This window comes from Xiphias gladius, chromosome 2 (genome assembly GCF_016859285.1).
Source record: "Xiphias gladius isolate SHS-SW01 ecotype Sanya breed wild chromosome 2, ASM1685928v1, whole genome shotgun sequence".
Taxonomy (NCBI): domain Eukaryota; kingdom Metazoa; phylum Chordata; class Actinopteri; order Istiophoriformes; family Xiphiidae; genus Xiphias; species Xiphias gladius.
This window is the reverse complement of record NC_053401.1, coordinates 163,100-182,334: the sequence shown is the minus strand read 5'-3', so window position 1 is coordinate 182,334 and position 19,235 is coordinate 163,100. Positions and strand designations below refer to the sequence as shown.

The 19,235-nt window shown below is 40.4% G+C and overlaps 1 protein-coding gene and 1 long non-coding RNA gene across 3 annotated transcripts; one reads left to right on the top strand and one right to left on the bottom strand.

Annotated features, from left to right (window-relative positions):
* Positions 1–1,387: 1,387 nt before the first annotated feature.
* Positions 1,388–4,346, bottom strand: LOC120798745. Its single transcript, XR_005708739.1, has 3 exons — positions 3,863–4,346; positions 3,485–3,674; positions 1,388–2,393 (listed from the first exon to the last, which is right to left on the bottom strand). It is a non-coding gene; the product is annotated as an uncharacterized LOC120798745 (long non-coding RNA).
* On the top strand, positions 3,500–13,973 carry svopl (SVOP-like). Of its 2 annotated transcripts, none has more exons than XM_040143279.1 (16): positions 3,500–3,693; positions 5,982–6,110; positions 6,962–7,053; positions 7,234–7,332; positions 7,500–7,571; positions 7,665–7,789; positions 9,023–9,086; positions 9,403–9,528; positions 10,023–10,151; positions 10,376–10,449; positions 11,431–11,627; positions 12,294–12,405; positions 12,520–12,601; positions 12,705–12,794; positions 12,884–12,997; positions 13,096–13,973. In XM_040143279.1, exons 2-16 carry the CDS (start codon positions 6,008–6,010, stop codon positions 13,105–13,107), a joined length of 1,491 nt encoding a protein of 496 aa, XP_039999213.1. In that variant the 5' UTR covers positions 3,500–3,693; positions 5,982–6,007; the 3' UTR covers positions 13,108–13,973. The 2 variants fall into 2 exon arrangements, with proteins under 2 accessions (XP_039999213.1, XP_039999205.1); XM_040143271.1 differs by having other exon boundaries at positions 6,959–7,053.
* Positions 13,974–19,235: the final 5,262 nt, after the last annotated feature.

The window sequence follows — 19,235 nt, the reverse complement described above, 5'->3', positions numbered from 1 at the left end:
CAGATTTATTCTGCTGGACCAGGGCTCAGACTGACCTCTTGGCCACAACCTTCAGGCCACTGTAGTCTAAATGATAAGTGTTGCATATTGGCCTTGAGTAAATGAGTCCAGTTTAGGAAGCTGTAATGTCCCAGTCAGATTTTAGTAATAATCTCTATGGCTGAATTCAAATGTCCACCCTTCAGATTTGAGGACTGAGCCCTCACATAGTTTGGTCATTTGTATATCAACTTGTTCATCATCATGACTTACGACCTTAATAATTTCCATTTTTTTAACAGTTCTTTGTGGTATTGACATCAGTACATCATAACATAACATCAGTTATGCAGGATGGATGGGGGGAGGAAAGTGGGTCAGATTTATTTTTCTTAATTGGAGGAAAACTAACTTTTAACTAATTCTGTGCATTAAAATTAACAAATTGAATTATGATGATGATGATGATGAAGAAATAGCACTTCTTTTACATCATCACATCGATTTCACGAAGAACTATGGGTGGTATTCTGAGTGATGTCTGCCCCCCAAAAAGACTCTCCGAAAGTTTGCAGAAGTCCATTTGAGGCACTCTGCAGACTTGAACCGTAGATTTAGACAGACCTTGTCACTCGTGGACTTCCCGGGGATCTACCTATTAAGTTCACAAGTCTAGAGGAGTGGTGAAGTCCGGACATTTGGATTCAGCCTTTATCTTCATGTGTTGGTTGTACAGCTGAATGACTGGTTCCCTACTTCTGGTTGGATGTTTTCTCTTTAGTGTCGTGAAGAAGTCGGGTGCTCGTAAAATCTGGTTCCACTGGGCACGAGGGGGTTTGTCGTCTTTGTTCTCTGCTCTATTTCAGCATGTTCGACTAAATTTGAGGCTTTAGCTACTCGTGATGTTCCAGTTAATGTTTAGCATGCTGCTAAAAGATGTTAAAAACAAAGTTTATAAAAGTGATGAGTTGTTCCGCATCAAGTCAAGAGAGAGCAAAGAGTGATTAATGTCACAGTGCCATAAAACCATTATTCATCTGAACACAGTAGAGAAAAAAATACATCATATAAAACATCATTCATTTTTTTGTTTGTTTTGCATTTACAAAAGATATTTTTGAATCTAAATGAAGGTGGTTACATTTAAGCTGTATAAATGAGAGTGGATATGGTGTTGAATAGAAAAGATATTTAGAAAATATTTTATCTGTGAACTCTCTGCTGAAAGGACTCATAGATCTGCCCGGCAATGAGGCCAACACATCTTTCATGGACCAGAACTCTTGACTGCCTGGAGAATCTCTGATTGGACTTAGCACCTGTCAGTCAAACTGTGGGACTTAGTCAAGCCTACAGGATCACATGGTGCTAATTCAACAACTCAAGGTGTGTCTGCAACTTTCCGATCACACACAAAACATGAAAAAAGATAAAACCCTGCAGGTGTCGTGATTGAAAAGGGAAGTTTGTCTTCTCACCTTGAACTCTGGATTCAAGCTGCTGCTCAGCAGGTTTCACAAACTTCTCCTGAATGTTTCCTTCAATGTTTTCTAGAGTTTCTGTGTTTTCTAGATCTGTGATCCTCAGTGAGAATCCAGCAGAGGACCAGTCGCACTGTGGATGTTTCATTCATGACAAAACTACTGATCCAGACTGGACTCTCTCAGACCCACCTGGTACTAAAATATATAGACAACCCAAACATCCTGAAAGGTGACATTTTATCTGGTTCACACAAGAAATTAACTTGTGTGCACAAGTTATGGATCTGAGTAACGTGTGAAAACAAGATCCTAACAATTGCGTATAACTTATCGGCTTCTTCAAGCAAGATACTAACTTGTGCAAACAAGATGCTAACTTACACACGTAAGTGATATTAAACTGTGCGAACAAATTATTTACTCTTGACGTAACGTATACAAACAAAATACTGACTTGTGAGCGAAAGGCATGAACTCATGCAAACAAGATATATAGTCAGATTCCGTGGAAAAAATCCTCCCAACTGATTGAACTTCACCTCCACCTCTTCATGCTATCTCAAACTGCCTGTCAAAACAAAAACTACATGCGAGAACTTTCTCTGCAAAGATTAAATAAGTAGAACCTATAATGCAGTTAATACCAGTTGTTGGTATAAACCTGTGATCTACTCAGAACTTGTTCTATTCTTAAAGTTTGCAGGTGTGTTTTCAGATCTTTACTTATCAGATTGTTTCAGCAGTTTTGTCAAGAATTAACTTCCATGCAGCTGCAGCTCTGAGTCGAATCGCATTCCCGTTGTTCCTGTCTGGACTCTGTTCCAACGCGCAGCTTCACTGAGTCCAAACTCAGACCAGGTGAGTTCACATCAGTCCAGGTTCCAGGCATGATCCAGGTAACTCAATGAAGCTGCTTTGTGGAAACAGAGCCTGAAGGAAGAGTTATATTCATGTCAAATCAGTGACCTGGGAACACTGCCAGCGGTCTCGCCTGTTCAACAGCAGCCAGGTGAGCTCTCAGCTGATCTGACCGTGCCAAATGACAGGACCTGTTCTACCCAAACTCTGTATGAGCTGCATCCTGTGGTGTTTCAAATCTAAACGATTGTGTTAACAAACATTAAAGAGACGTGTTCAAATTCAAACTCTGGGAGCTGATTTTTCATCTTCCTTAATTAACATTTACTTTTCATTTAGAAATGAATCGTGATTTAAAATGTTGTTACTCATGCGTCTGCTGCATTTAAAACTAATGTTTAACAACGTTGGTCCATGATCCGTCAAATCGTTCCCCTGTGAGACAATGTTGGGCAACGTTACACCCCCAAAAAACACAAAACTACTTTCCATACAGAAGAGTTTCGTGGAAACATATTTTGGGCAGAAAAAGGAAAATAAAACAGACGAGGTCAAGATTTAGGAAGTTTAGACTTTTAAAGTCAAAGTTTTGATTGAATAAGTCAACATTATGTTATTCATCACAGAGAATCAGGACCCAATGTTCAACGACAGATTCTGGGAACAGTCCGTTTTATTCATTCATTCATATATGAGGAGTAAAAAGCCTTTTAATCTCGTAAATAAAGTTATAAAGTTTAAAAAAAATACATTTGTAATTCTTATTGTAGAGAAGTTGCAATATTAGGAGAATAAAGTTGTATCATTTCATGAAAAAGACAACATTTTGGGAATAATATGATATTTCGACAGTAAAGCTCTAAAACTGAGAAAATGTTGTAATATTTCCAAACTTAACTTCTCATGTTTCCAGACAAAGAAAACAACTTTCAGTGTTTTGAGAATAAACTCTTAATGTTTTAAAAGAAGGACGGAATATTTGGAGAATGAACTCATACAATTTGGAGAAAACAAACTATAAATATAGCAACAAAACTTTCTCATATTCATATTCCTCCTGACAGAGGCCTAATTCTCTGCTGCAATTGTGCTACACAAAATCAAATGATGACTGTCCTATTGTGGAAAAGAGTAAACCTGCCCTAATAGGACTCCACACTTACCTGAGAAACGTTTACGACCTGAGCCCCTCCCAGTTAGAAAACCCCTCCCTCCGGTTCCCCGGTGACGACGACGCTTCCTGATACACCTGGTCAGGTCGACATCAGCAGTTTGTTCCGGAATAAGCTGCCGATGGTTGTGTGTCAGACTCCAACGCCTGCAGCATGAAGAGACGCAACCAGCAGCTCCAGGCTTAAAAACAAACCGTTGCGTGAGTACATTCGTTCTTTATGCAGAAAACTAAGGTCAATGCAGACAAACACTTGTTGTTCCAAAAACTTTCAGCCAAACCCGCTGATTTAAAGTTTTCGCTTCCGTTTAGGCTGAAAAAATTCTACAATCATGGCAGAAAATGTGCAAGGACCTTTCTAAAGGTTCACCTGCTCGACTCGGCTCTGAAATCGGCCGCTTTCAACGCTCGGGTCACAGAAGATCTAGTTTCGTGAGTCGGTTCTCGGTGGAAACGGGCTAAACAAACGAACTGGAGATCGCTTACACGCGTTCAGATTCATTTAAATCGCCAAACATGTCTCGGTGTGTTGGATTTTCTTTAACTTTTAGCCCAGAAGTTCTGCAGTCTCGGGCGTTTACAGCCTTGGGGGTGGCGAACTCGAGCACAGACGGAGTTTGGTTTTAGTTTCTGTCGATCCAGAACGAACTGTGGGATCCAAGATCCAACTCTGGGACAGGAGGTGAAAGCTGCTGCCTTTGTTCAGCGTTTCTCCACCGACAACCTGTTTCACACACATGAAGTAAATCCCTGTGTATGCGAGGTCACGTCCGGAGAAGTCTGTGAAAGGCTTGTGTTTATTGTTACAGAGCAGGTGTGAGCCCGTGTGAGAGTCACGGTGTCTGCCGGGACAGAAGGTGTGGAAACAGGCATCGGTCTCAACTAATCAGTTCCCGTTCAAAACAGCTGAGGTCAAGGCTGAGCTGTGGACAAATTCCACCTTCCAAGAGTTTTCACGCCGTTCGTGTCTGAAAATAAACCGACGGGTTATTTAGTCTGAACAGATCTGGAGAAAACCTGAATTAAAGCAGCGACAGTTCGATAAAATGGGACAATAATACTTTGAAACATGAAAACAACTCAGAGCAACGTGTCGGCGAATCCAAAAACCGAACCCGCAGGTTCAGCTCCTGAGGGGCCCTGGGACAAACATTGGTTGTTGGGCCCCCGTTGACCCCAGTCTACATGACAGTCTCGTTATTTCTCCAGAAACCAACCAGGACTCTGCACCTGAAATGATGAGCTGATGAAATTTCATTCATTTATTGATAGAAAATGAATCGGCAACAATCTTGAAAATTGACGAATTGTTTAAGTCGTTTTTTTTAAACAAAAACTCTCCGGTCGCAGCTTCTGACGAGAATATTTCCCAGTTTCTCTGTTTTGTCTGACAGTGAATAAACATGTTTGTGCCTTTGACTGCTGCTCAGACGAAACAGGCAATCTGATAATGTTGATATGTTGTTTTTCTTCTGACCTTTAATTCCCTGAACAATCAATCGATTATTGAAGGAAATACCTGTCAGACGTATCGATGATGAAGACACCTGTTGGTTCTCCTCTGATGGGATTAAAACGACCTCACCCACGGTTTTTCTGTCTCTTCATGACTCAACACGGTGAAGAAATTAAAGCAACTTGATAAAACACAAGTTCACAACGAACGAGCGACAAACACGAACTGAAACAGTTCAGGTCTTAGAACTGGATTTGGACACAGAGTCCCTCTACAAGACCAGGACCTCAACATGGAGGACGGAGGTCCAGTCAGAGCTGATATTTTACTGTTACTGTTTTGAATTGAACAGCAATATTCCATCTTTTAATTCAGTGGATCTTTTATACAAGTTTCCATCTGACTGCAATATGTTGACTGACTGAGTTTATTCAGTATCAGATTACTACGAATCAGCCGATGATGAATGTTGGGATGAAATTTAAGACCTCAGTTAAACAAGGGGACAGAGTTTTGGTGAATATAACTGTTTTAAAATCATTTCTACAGTTGAATTTCACTGCCTGTGTTGACGAGGAACTGTTTCAATATTAAAAACATCATTCTATTCAGACAAAATATTGTTAAGAGCATAAAGAGCTGAGAGCCAAAGCCGTCCAAACTTCACTCATGAAAACTGGGAAAGTTTATGAATTGAGAATAATTGTTTTCAAATCATTCCTTGGTTTATTTAGAACTGTGCACATTCAGAATAATTTTAATAATAATAATTTTTTATTTAAAGGGTCTGTTCACCACCATACTTCCTCCTAACGTCTGGTGGTACCTGACCATGCACATGAGACATCTGTTTTTAATGTCTCTAAAATAAAGGTTTCACAGACATTAAAAACATTCAGCGTTACAGTGGCCGCTGAATTTCTCCACTAAAGTGATGAAAACACGAATAAACCACAGTTTATAATCTGTGCGCACGGATTTGTTAACCAAGAGTACGGACTTACACGCGGCTCTTTTTTTTTTTTTTTCTCAGCTGACCCCGGGGGGGCTCCGTACAGGATGGGTGATTGTGACATACAGCTGGTGACCGCCATCCATTTGCAAGAGGTGGAACTGCAGGAGAAACCTGCAGACAACCAGCAGGGCACAAAGAACAACCATGGTGAGTCTGAGATCAATAACCAGCAGTGCTGATCATCAGTCTTTACTTTATTACCCAGTAATATTTCTTTGTATTCATTTTAACTTTTGCAAACAAGATAACATCCTGAAGTTTGATCCATTTTTCCTCTAAGGGGTGAAGTTTCTCTTAATGTGAGTCGAGGCTGGAGAGAGAGAGGCTGTCGAATATTGGACCGATTTATAAAAGTCTGTGAGATAAATCTGGGTAGAAAGAAAAGTTAGGTGAGTTCTGCAGGAGGCCTGAGCGACACAACAGCGTGAAACGCTGCAAACAACAAGACATCATATGTCAGACAGATAAAACAAATCGAAAACATCACTACATGACTAGCAGGGTCAAAAAGACCCATGAACAGAGATGATTCACAGAGAATCCGTCCTCGGTCTTTCTCCCCGTTACATCCGGTCAGATTTTATTTATACAGTCTACAATCTGCGCAGCACCCGACCTCTTCTCTCCTCAGAGCCTGAACTGGATGAGGAAGAACTCCCGAAAACGCCATTCAACAGGAAATAAACGGAAGAAACCTGCCTGTGCATCAGGGACAGGGAGCAGATATGCACCCAGTGTCCACTTTATTATGTCCACCAGGACAAAACGGAAGTTGTCTACGCCATCAACTCTGAGATAAAGCCTCCTTTAGTGGATGATCACTTTGGAGGATGGAGTTTGTTATACTGAACGGTGTCGCTAATAATCAGAACACACGCACCCCGACAACCAGGGATCTGGGAGACGATAATCTGAGACGATACACTGATCCAGCTCCTGTCAGATAAAGTAAAGGCTCCGTTCAACGTTAACCCGGCGTCTCTGTCCTCCTGCAGCAGCAGATCAGACGTACACGGTGGAGGAAGCTGTGGAAATGATCGGCTTCGGTCGGTTTCACATCCTGCTGTTCGTCATCATGGGGAGCTCCAACGTAAGAATCACTGACTTTTACATGATCGGGTCCAAACGTAGGAGTCAGATCTGCAGACGGAACCGATGGTCCATTAGATCTTCATGCATCTGGTGTCTGATTTAATAAGACTGGGACCATTGATATGTGGATACGTGGGCTTTTGTATCCGTGTGTGTCTGTGTGTTTACGTATGCGCAGATAGTGGAGGCGATGGAGATCATGCTCTTGGCTGTAGTTTCTCCTGAGATTCGATGTGAGTGGCGTCTGGACGACTGGCAGGTGGCTCTAGTCTCCACTGTGAGTTCTTACATAATCAATGACTGGACTATTTTATTATCAGTGAACCTCTTCGCAACCCAGAGGAACGTCTTGACGTGTCAAAACCCAGTAATCAATTATTTACCCCATAGAAAGAAAATGCTGTGTGTTTGGTTTTATAACTGACCCTGTGTGTTTTTTATCAGATGGTGTTTTTTGGTTTCATGGTGTGTGGCGTCCTGGGCGGATACATCGCTGACAGATACGGGCGCTGGAAGGTTAAACACACTTTAAAATTTACACTGCAGATTACATTTGTCCTGGACTGGCTGCCTGACTGTCTGTGTGTGTGTGTGTACACACGTAATCAGGTGGTGTTTGGAGGTTTTGTGTGGAGCGCCTACTTCTCCTTCCTCACCTCGTTCGCTCCGTCCTACGGTTGGTTCGTCTTCCTGCGCAGCATGGTGGGCTGCGGGGTCGCAGGAGTGTCGCAGGGGTCAGCTGATCCACACATCTGGAAACACACCAGAACGCACATCAACACTAAAAGAAAATGTTCTTTTTAAAGGGTCAATTCACCCCAATTAAAAACATGCGGCCAGGTTTTCAGGTTTCGGGTGAATGGAGTTTAGTTTGTGCTGCTCACACGTTTGAAACGTGACATTTAAAACATCCAACGGCAACATGTGTGTCAGAAACAACACGTGAGTCTCTCTGAGTCCACGACATTGTTCACAAACTTCACTCCATCATACAGATTTTCATGTATGAAACCTACAGAAAACCCTTTCAGCTAAAAAGACACAGTGGATACAAACCAATGAAACACACAACACTGATGTAAAATACACAACATAGAATATGAACCAACATTAATATCAAGTCACATAATAAGCTTATTCTCAGTCACTCAGAAGAAAAGTCAGTCAGTTATGTTGCTGTACAGATTCTGCCGTAAATAAAAAGTAAATATACTAGTTGCTTAAATGTGTTTATGTATTTTTTTTGTAAAACTAGCTCAACTTTAGTTTTCAAGGAGGTTTGAGTTCACCAGTCCTATACCTTCATTTAAAAGAGTTTTTAGTGCGTTTTGTCGCTTGTTTCTTCAGTTTTGATGTTTAAAAATATGAATGTAGTTAATTAGGTAACACTTTATTTTCCAGGTTTGTTGTTTCTACAAAGAAATGTGTAATTTGGAACAAACTTCAGGAAAATTAGAGTCAAAGTCCGGCCACTGTTCAGTTGATCTGTTCGATTTAAAAGCAGTTGGAACCTCTTTGAAAACAGCTGCTCCGTTAAAGCACAAGAAAAGTTTTTTTTCATCATTCACTGATTATTGGAAACTGCTGACTTAGACCTGCTGTGCACTGATTAAAAGGGTCTAGGTTATGCTAATTTAGCATTTAACTGGAACTGATTATTTGGTAGTTTACCAGTTGGACACTGTCTGTATTGTAACATTCTTTCCAGGAACCCTTCTAGGAAATTATCAGGAATTTATTGACCTGTAAAATTAAGCATCGCCATGTTTAAATGTTGTTATGTGGTGAAAGGTTGTTAAAAATGTACAGTAAAAAAAAATAGGAATGAACGAATCTTGTGGCACTCGTTGAGCCACTGAGCCAGATGATCTACGCACTCGTCTGGAGACAGTTTTCTTCTGTGTTTGTGTTTTTATTTTGAGTGAGCTGGGCCTTAACATTTCGGTCACATTTGCTTTTACCTTTAGGTTTGTGTTGAAGACGGAGTTCATCCCAACAAAGTATCGGACCTACCTGCTGCCGCTGGCTACTGTGAGTCTGAGTGCAGTCTCTTTATCGTCTACTGTAAAAACCACTTTCACCAGTTTGATCCTAGAGATTATTGCGGATGAAGACCAACAGTGAAGTCACCACTTCGTGTTGCCACAGTTTCTCTGTTCGCTGTTTGTTCTCTACCGGTTAAAAACAGAGTCAAAACCGTCGCCTGACAGGATTTAAACACTGTAAAGCTGCACATGTGTTATTATCAACTTTTTGAAATAATTTAATACCATCTGATCCCTGTCCGATGTGTGATGTCATGGGTGCAGATTTCCCAGCATGCTCTCTGCCTCCGTTTGTGTATCAGATCTTCTGGATGATTGGCTCCATGCTGATCATCGTTCTGGGGATGGTGGTGGTTCCCTCTCTGGGCTGGAGGTGGATGATCCGGCTCTCTGTGACCCCCAGTGTCATCCTCATCTTCCTCTTCAAGGTGAGACGTCTTCCTCGCCATATAGTTGTTACCGTCCTTGCCGATGTCTTTACCAGTCCTCTCCGTGTGCCTGTCAGTCAAGGTGTGCGTGGTCCAGGACAGCACTGGCCAGTCACAATACGCACTAGCAACACACAATATGTAATCAATCAATTAATCGATCAATCGACCCTCACCGACCCGACCTGAGTCGGGTTGATTGACGACGTCATTTTAACCGGAGAAGGCAGCGGCCACAAACGAGACGCTGCTGACATTACCTGCATGTTTTCTGCATCAGCCTTTGATCATAAAAAATAACCGGGAGAGATTTAATTGAATTTGATTAATCCAGGTACTTTCTGACCGAGAACCAGATCCAAAAACACTATAAACACTGCTCTAGTTTGAAGACATTTACAGAAGTGTTCATGTAAATCCGTAAATGTCCCCTCTGTGTTTCCTCAGGACAAACTGACTTGTCGCTCTCTCTGTCTGTATTGATCTTCAATCAGTTTATTCCAGAGTCGGCTCGTTACAACGTGTCAGCAGGAAACGTTCAGGCTGCTGTTAAAACTCTGCAGTGGATTGCTAAAATGAACAGAGCTTCTCTTCCTCCAGGACGACTGGTGGAGCCTCCTGAGGTGCATTCACTCTGGTGTTAAACGAACCAGACCTTTATTTCTAATTTTGTTTCTATCTTTTGTCTATAGACCATATTTTAGTAACAGGCCCAACTTAATGCTTCCTTCGTGTTTAACTGTTCTCTTTATAGATTCAGTATAATTTAGGTGAAGTTATGGAAGATATCCAAGGTAGACTCTGCATGCAGATGTTTGGTGTAAATAACCTTGTACGTTTGTTTCAGAAAGAAAGAGGCAATTGGAGGATTCTGCTCAGTTCATCTTTCAGGAGAACGTCTCTACTGCTGTGGTACTCATGGTAATGGTATTTTATTTATATACTTTTCAGAGACAAGTTACAACGTGCTTCACAAACAATTAAAGAGTACTAAAGTAAATTGGATTAAAGTAAAGCGCAAATTTACCAGATGAAATTAACAGAAGATGTCATGCAAAAGCAGGGAATGAAGACAATTTCCGCGGCATTGTGAACCAAGTTAGAAGTGGTTGTATTAACTCAGACAGGAATACAGGAATAACTCAGACTAATAATAGAATTTAATAAAAGCCCAGGTTACAGTTTAAGTGCTTTGCAGATTAAAAAAAAGTTTTGTTTGTTTTTAAAAATTTTTTTTTAATTTCTTTAAAATAAACAAAAACCAAAATTTAGTTTAGTGATGTTTTATTTTAAATTTTTTAAAGTAAGGTGAGTTCATTTTATTTGTATGAATTCCCTAATTCATACATACATACATTAATAAAAAGAGATGAAGTAACAGGAACTGTCTGAAATGGAAGCTAAAATAAAAGCAAACTGGAGTATGGAGAGAGAATTTCTGCTGCTGGTAGACAAGCACCAGAGAAGAAAAATGATATTAGTTTATTTTTCATATCGAAGGGTTCAGACAGTGAATATGATGGAAATTATTGCAAATGCCAGCTCTTTTTTTGTCTTTGTGCCCCTGACAAAAGTGATGTAACATCCTGTCAAATGATCGAATCAATTCAGATAGTCGGCTAAAGTGATCCTGTTGTAGATTACACACACATGGCTTCAGATAATGTCCCGTTATTCATCATGACCGTGGTAAACTGTACAATCACTCTGAAATTCTGAGACCCTTGCCCCTCTCTAAGATTTGGAGTCTTTTTAAGTTGTAAGAGATTTGATGACAACCTTTTATTCTTAAGGTTTTGTGTAAGAAAGAAAGCGAAGCTTTTTTACTTTTAGCAGTTTGATAAATACAGGCCCAGGGTTCCAGGGTTCAACTTTCTGACTGATGGTCTTTTCATCGGTCAGGTTCGTGGCGTCCTTTGCCTACTACGGTTCAGTGCTAAGCAGTTCGGAGCTGTTGGAGAAAAACTTGTTGTGCGTGACGGACGCCGACAGGGAACATCAGGTCAAACACAGCCACGAGGACGGACTGTGTTACTGCATCCCCTTCGGATTCAGCGACTACCAGACGCTGCTCATCAGCTGCCTGGGAGAGGTTGCACGTAAGTCGTCGGCAGGGATCCAGAGCTGCGTTTAACAGAGTTTTGAGGTTTATCAGTTTTCAGCTACAGCCACGTCGTTTCAGGATGATAGAAACACAGACATCGCGAGTCCAAATTCACCCCAGGAGAACTCCACACACTTCGGAGACTTTTGACAAGTCACCAAACAAACTCTGTACAATTTTCTGAGTATTTAAGGGATCACGAAATATCCAAATTTGTTTTATGACTCAAGTGCTAAATAGTGTAGTTTGTAAATTTTATCCCCCAACTACCTGACGGTCTAAATGTTGCTTCTGAACCTTCTCTCTACCAATAGCATCCTCCATTTTAGACTCACTGGCTCCCCGTTTCCTCAAAGATCAGCTCTGTCAAGACGGTTTGTTATTGGTCAACAGAGCACGTTTGTGGGTCAAAGCTCATCAAAGATGCATTTAAAAAATCTTGCACAGATCTAGTGCTGCTAAGCATCACTCCAGTCGATAAGCAAGTTAGAAGCTGTGTGTCACCTTTGATTTTACATGGTTTATATAAACTGGAATGTGAAAGACCTTTCTCTGTCTGAGTAGTGTTTTTTTGTTACTTTACACCTGCCTGAAGGTGTTTTCATGATGATGGTCTTGGATCAGATCCACTGTCTAACCCTCACCTCCTCTTTCCTCCCAGTGGTCCCGGTAAACATCTGTCTGCTGAATGTGTTCGGACGGAAGATGAGTCTGACGGTCCTGCAGCTGCTGGCGGCCATTTTGTTCATGATGGTCAATATCTGCACCACCATGTAAGAACCTCACGGACCCTTCTTCTTTGTCTGGTGGTTCATCGACTGTGTGCAGGTTCATGGGTCCTCCGGTCTGACTTCCTGAGCTCCTTCTGTCCCTGTCTTTCTCTCCAGGTTTGGGTTCACAGCGTTGCTGTTCCTGCTCCGGTCTCTGGTCTCCATGAACTTTAATGTGGTTTATATTTACACCGCTGAGGTATGTCCAAACTGGTTTTACTGCTGGTTTTGACTGAGGTGGTTTTTGTCTCCCAGCTTTCTATCAATCAGGTCTCAGGTAACAGGTGTTTTTTTATTCCCAGGTGTATCCCACCGTGGCTCGGTCTCTAGGGATGGGTTTCTGTACATCGTTCAGTCGGATTGGAGGAGTAATCGCTCCATTTATCGCTCAGGTTGGTTCAGTTTTCTGCACGGGAACCGCTCAGGTGAGTTCCAGGTGTCTCTGTCGTCCATGTTTGACGTTAATCTGTGTGAACTTCAGGTGTTGATGTCTCAGTCAGTGATTCTGGCTCTCAGTCCATTCGCTGTGGCTTGCGTGGTCTGTGCTCTGGGAAGCTTTCTGCTGCCGATAGAAACTAAAGGACGAGGCCTGCTGGTGAGAAATAAGTTACTGTTTGCACTTAGTACAAACTTTATTTCATCTTTTATCCCAGAACAAACATTCTGGTTTTAATTTTCTTTTTCTTTTTTCAGCAAAACTCTTGACGTCTCCACTATTAAATTTCTGTTGCTGTTTGTCATTTTATCATCACACGTGAGATCAGGTGTTACATTGCATTTCATTATCATTCTTAAGTAGATTAATTGATTAATTTATGAATGAAAGATGGATAATAAGTCAGAGAACACCTCTGTTTAGATAGCTTCAGATTAGCATGTGTTATTCAAATGTTCTGTACAATTAAAAACTATATTTCATACAGCTAATTAATTTTGCAGTAAATAGAGGCAAAGTGTCAGGCAAGATCACTAAAGAGAGGTTTTCATTCTTTTTTTTAAATTTCTAATCACATAACCAGTAACGATTAGAATTAAAAGTATATTTTCAATTCTTATTACTGTCAATGTTGTAATCACCACAGGAGGGAGCCTGCTGTTTATAGAACTTTATATAAAGTTGTTTTCATGTTTAACCTATTTTTTTTTTATGTTTTTATTTTTATGTGTAAGTTGGGCACTTATTGTTCTACAGAAAGTTTACATGTTTATGTGATAATATGTTCTTTTCCTTGCATGGATTCTTACACATGCATAAGGCACAAGAGTAGATAAGTTCAGCAGGCTCTCATATTTAAACGTGCTGACCTCATCCTCTGGTGACAGGAAGAATTTAGGGATGACATGGGTAGACGACAGGTTCTGGGAAACTTGTCTAGGCAAAGTATCTGAAGTCTAGGGGGGTTGGCAGTGTCCGTATATGGTGACACTGAGAGGGGAGTATAACAGACACAGCTGCTGCTCTCTTACTGTTTAGGCAGCTCCAGTCTTTGTCAAATTGTCATTACCTGCTACTGATTCTGTCTTTAGTGCGACTAAACCGAACTCGTCATTAAACTTGTTAGAGATTGTTTGTGGGTGTCTTGACTCTTTTTTTCAACTACTTGGACACCGTCGCTTAAATCCACAATTACATTATGTTTTAAAGAATGGTGTGTTTAAAATGAAAAAGATGAATTTAGCCGTTAAAGTATACAATTAAAATGGTTGGAAATATTATTTCTGTAACTATCACGACAAAATCTTTATTTATTTTTAATTTTTTTAAATTTAGCCAAGAAAGCCTCATGAAAATTAAAGTCTCTTTTGAACAGTGCCCTGGCACTACCGAAGATCAGACAGAAACACAAACTATGTCAAAAAAAAGAAATGCAATTATAACCTCAAGAGGAAAACTTTTAATACAATCAAAGATTTTATCGCAGAAGAAACCTAAATGTCTGACACCATAAAATAAATCAGACCAGTCTGAAACTACAAGTTAATTAACCTAAAATTCCTCAACTCAGCAGCAGCCAGAGGAGAAAAGAGCATGATTTCAGTTTTAAAATGTGTCTTTTACCTCATTCAGTGAGAAACTGTAGAGCAGAGATGGTCACATTTCGTTGACATATTGAGAGGAGAAGAAAAAAAATCAAGCTGTATAAATATATTTTTAAACTCTTCATCAGAAGACGAAAACATCTGCTGGTCTGTGTATTAGGACTGAGGAGGTGCTAATTAGTGGATTCATTAATCACAGGTTTGGCGCACCACCCAGTGGGCACCTTAAGTGAACCAAATCAAAGACACCCACAAAGCTACATCATGACCAACAGTGAGTCCTACATTTACTGAGAAACTTCTACCTTCGGGGAGTCTGCACCACCTCTCTGCTGTTTCTGACTGTTGAGTGTCATTCAGCTCAACATCTGAAAACTTTATATTTTCTTATTTATTTATTTATTATTACTGTTATTATTTATAAACAGGCTAAATGGACTGGTTATGTTTAATATATTATTATTATTATTATTATTATTTATGGACAGAGACTGAGTGGAGTGTACTGCCACCGTAGAGAGAATAAACCCTTTGATTGATGTAACGTGACATTTACTGAAACTTTATGCTTTCACCCCAATGAACGTAACGAGCTGAGATTCGAAAGAGAAGTTGTTCCTTAATTTTTTTTTTTAATCAAAGTGTGTTTTTTTAAAGTGTGTAATGAACCTGATGGCCTCATGGTGGCGCTGTTGTTTCTGTAAATGTTGAAAATGAGGATGAAGATGATCTCGGGCTCCTGATCTCCTCCTGCTAATCTCCTTGGCTCAGACACTCACTCAGATTACAGGTTACTGTCTGTCCTCAGGGGGGCGGGTCTGCTCTTCACTGACCCCGCCCCCCTGACCTCAGACACTGTTTGTTTGTTTCTGTGTGTGTGTGTGTGTGTGTGTGTGTGCGTGCGTGCGTGCGTGCGTGTGTGTGTGTGTGTGATTAAAGTGGATTTAGTGTTGGACTGGCAACAGTAGAAGATGAAGCCAAGCAGCAGACAGTCAGCAGCTTTCTGAGACGTGAGTACACACTGACTCATTTAACACATTTACATGAGTGAACATTATCTTGAAGTGTGTTTAAAAACTCTAAACTGTGTTGCAGAACGTGAAGCTTTAGTCTTTCAATTAGGCAGAAGTTAACTCTGCTAAATTTAAACAAATTGATTATTTTTTATCATCGGATTCTTCTGATGAATTTGGACATAGTGTTTTTTCTTGTATTTCTGTCTCTGTTGCACAGTCAGGCTGCCGTGAAGGCAGGAGACAGCGGATTTATAGCTTCGGTTGTATATTGTGTATTATAAAGTAGGTAGGACAGGTTACTTGTACTATGTATACTGTATATACTCAAAGATGTAACCATGTCACCCTGCCCATATGGCGTTAAAATCTAAAACAAAACAAAACAAAACAAAAGAGTAAAGTTTTAATTATCAGTACACTTATCATAGTAAAATTGACCAGTAGTCGCTGCCCAAGACTGTTAACGTGGCTGGTTGAGCCAGACTTCGCCCACCCTGAGTCTGGTTCTGTGGGAGGTTTGTTCCTATAAAGGGGTGTTTTTCCTCTTCGCTGTTACCAAGTGTTTGCTCATGGTGGAACTGTTGGGTTTCTCTGTATAATATTGTAAAGTCTTGACCTCACTCTGTGCCTTGAGATAATTTGTGTTGTGATTTTGAGCTATATCAATAAAATTGACCTGAATTGAACTAAAAAGAATTCATGTCCAGTTCTACAAACATACAACATCAACATTTAAGATTATTAAAATATCAAAGAACCAGTGCCTCAACAATCGTACAGGTTTGATACTGTAAAATGATTCATTTCAATATGCACATTGTAATCGATCAAATGTGTCCAGATTGTGTCTATTATCTCAATATTTTACAGTTTGTTTTGTAAACTGTTTGTTATCAGCTGTATGTCTGGTTGCTGTGTGTGTGTGTGTGTGTGTGTGTGTGTGTGTGTGTGTGTGTGTGTGTGTGCGTGTGCATGTGTGTGTGTGTGCATGTGTTGGTTGGTACTTGGTACAGATGGATCTGTTCTGTATGAGCCTCTTTGTTTCTATTCACACAGATTCACTGTGACACACACTGAAATCCTGTAAATGACGACTGGTCATGTGACTAACAACAGACTGAGATCATTATAAAACATTTAAAGCCGACAATGACAGGAAACTTTTTATTATAATAATAAGAGGAAAAAGAAAAACTGCAGCTCGAGAAGATTTATATGAAGAGTAATAACTTAAAACTAAAAAGAAAAAGTTTACAAAAGTTTAACAACAGTTATACAGCAACGCAGAATGGGAGTGGAATTATTCACAGTTAAAAAATAAAAAATAATAGCAACAGCAATGTGGGTGTGTCACACACACACACACACACACACACACACACACACACACACACATATGCACCGATCAGCCACAACCTTAAAACCATTTACTGGTTTTAAGGTTGTGGCTGGCTGGGCCACTCAAGGACATTCACAGAGTTGTCCCTAAGCCACTCCTGCGTTGTCTTGGCTGTTTGCTTAGCGTCGTTGTCCTGTTGGAAGGTGGACCTTTGGTCCAGTCAGAGGTCCTCAGTGCTCTGGACCGGGTCTCCATCAAGGATATCTCTGTACTTTGCTTGGTTCAAATTTCCCTCAACCCTGACCAGTCTCCTTGTCCCTGCTGCTGAAAAAACATCCCCACAGCATGATGCTGCCCCCCCCATGCTTCACTATAGGGATGGTATTGGGCAGGTGATGAGAGGTGCCTGACAGGACACTTAGTTTCCCCCAGACCTGACACTTAGACTCGAGGTCAAACAGTTAAATCCTGGTTTCGTCAGACCAGAGAATCTTGTTTCACACAGTCTGAGAGTCCTTCAAGTGCTTTTTTGAAAACTCCAAGCAGCTTTCATGTGTCTTTCATTGAGGAGTGGCTTCACCACTCTGCCATAAAGCCCAGATCTGTGGAGTGCTGCAGTGATGGTTGTCCTCCTGGAAGTTTCTCCCCTCTTCACACAAGATCTCTGGAACTCGGCCACAGTGACCAGCGGGTTCTTGGTCACGCTTCCCATTGGTACTAGTTTGATAAAAACTGTTGGCAAAGTCACAAGGTCCACTTACTGCAAATTCTTCCACAGTGACTCACTCTGCCGATGAAGGCCATGAGATGTGGCTGAAAACGGCCGAAAATTTCAAGTGGACCTTGCTAAAGATTTTTAGTTGCCACCATTGTCATCTTAATAAACATAATAAAAATTTTAGTTGGAGTATGAGGAACAGATCATAGATAAAATCAAGGCAAAAAGGAGAGTTTTTAACAGGAACTTGCAGCCTCTGTTTCAGAGTCAGAATTCAACAGTTTGGGTCCAGAAGTACAGAGAACAGTTCCACTGTGTGTCAGAGTTTTTGGTAAAACTCGAGTTTCTGTCAGCTGTTGACAGGAGCACAGATGATAAAATACCTGCAGTTACTGAGCCGGATGAACATTCAGCTTATGCTCTGTTTCAACCTCCGACAGAACAGACCTACAGTATGTCTGTTTTAAATGACACAGTACCGCTGAATGCATCTACATGCACACTGATATCCGGTTATGATCAGGATTGTAGTGTCTGAGATGCTGAGAAATCAAGACACAAACTGAACATAGATTATCAGAAACAGTGGATACTGTTAGAGTCATTTAAACATGGAGGTGAATAACCACGTTTCTCATGTTCCATCCTGAACATGATCAAAACCAGGATGAGAGTCAACACCGGGATACTAATGTGCGTGTAAACATACTTAGTAGTGATTGTCTGGAACTTTAAGACTCCATGTTTTAGTCTGGTCTTAAACTCTTCTCTCAGCAGGAGTTCAGGTTTTATCAGCAGACGTCTGGACTTCATCCAGCAGCTTCACCGTCACACTGTTGCAACCTGGCACACACTGTTAGAGATCGGTAAACACTGGCACACACTGTTAGAGATCGGTAAACACTGGTACACACTAGTTAGTTGTGTCTGTTGAATTTTATTGTCGAAAAACAGGAAACCATTTCACCCGTCATTTTCGATTTGTTTTTTGTTGTTTGTTTTGATTTTACGAAACCAGACTTTAAGGCTCATTAAAATACTAAAAAACTTGTTAAGATGGTCATTTTTTAAAATTCATTTTTGCAGTATAATTACTTTTGTCATGACCAATCAGAATAAGTTAGATGATGTAAAATTAGGGTCCCCTTCAACCTCTTCTAGTTGTGACTTGAGAGTTTTATTTTTAAGTACAAAACTAAACAAAGTAATTCAGTTTTAAAAAGTGCAACCCATTTCCAAAGTCACAATTTCACCTGTACTACCCTCACCTCCCTCCACCTCCTACCCCCACCCCCCTGATCGAAAGTAAATTTTTTCATTTGCAAACGAGAAATTTGACGAAAAAATCTTAACTCTGTCCACTTACTGGATTTTTCGGGAGCTTTTGACAACATTTTATGGTCTATCTCAGCAAATGGAGTTTGCTCAGTCGGAGAAATTAAATAATTATGGTAGAAACTACATAGGGCAACTTTGGTAATATTTATGTATTATAAATCAAAAATAACAGTGGTCCTTGTATGGAGCCCTGATGAACACCACACTGTAATCTCACCTAGAAAGAATGGAAACCATCGCATTAACACATTATTCATTGATGGAAATATAGCTTTATGCCATAACCATGCTGAAAAATGAAAATCATACTTTTGTCACGTCTTTAGAAAGTTGTTGTGGCTATAGACTTGGACGAATCACATGTTATTCCATTTCCTGTCCT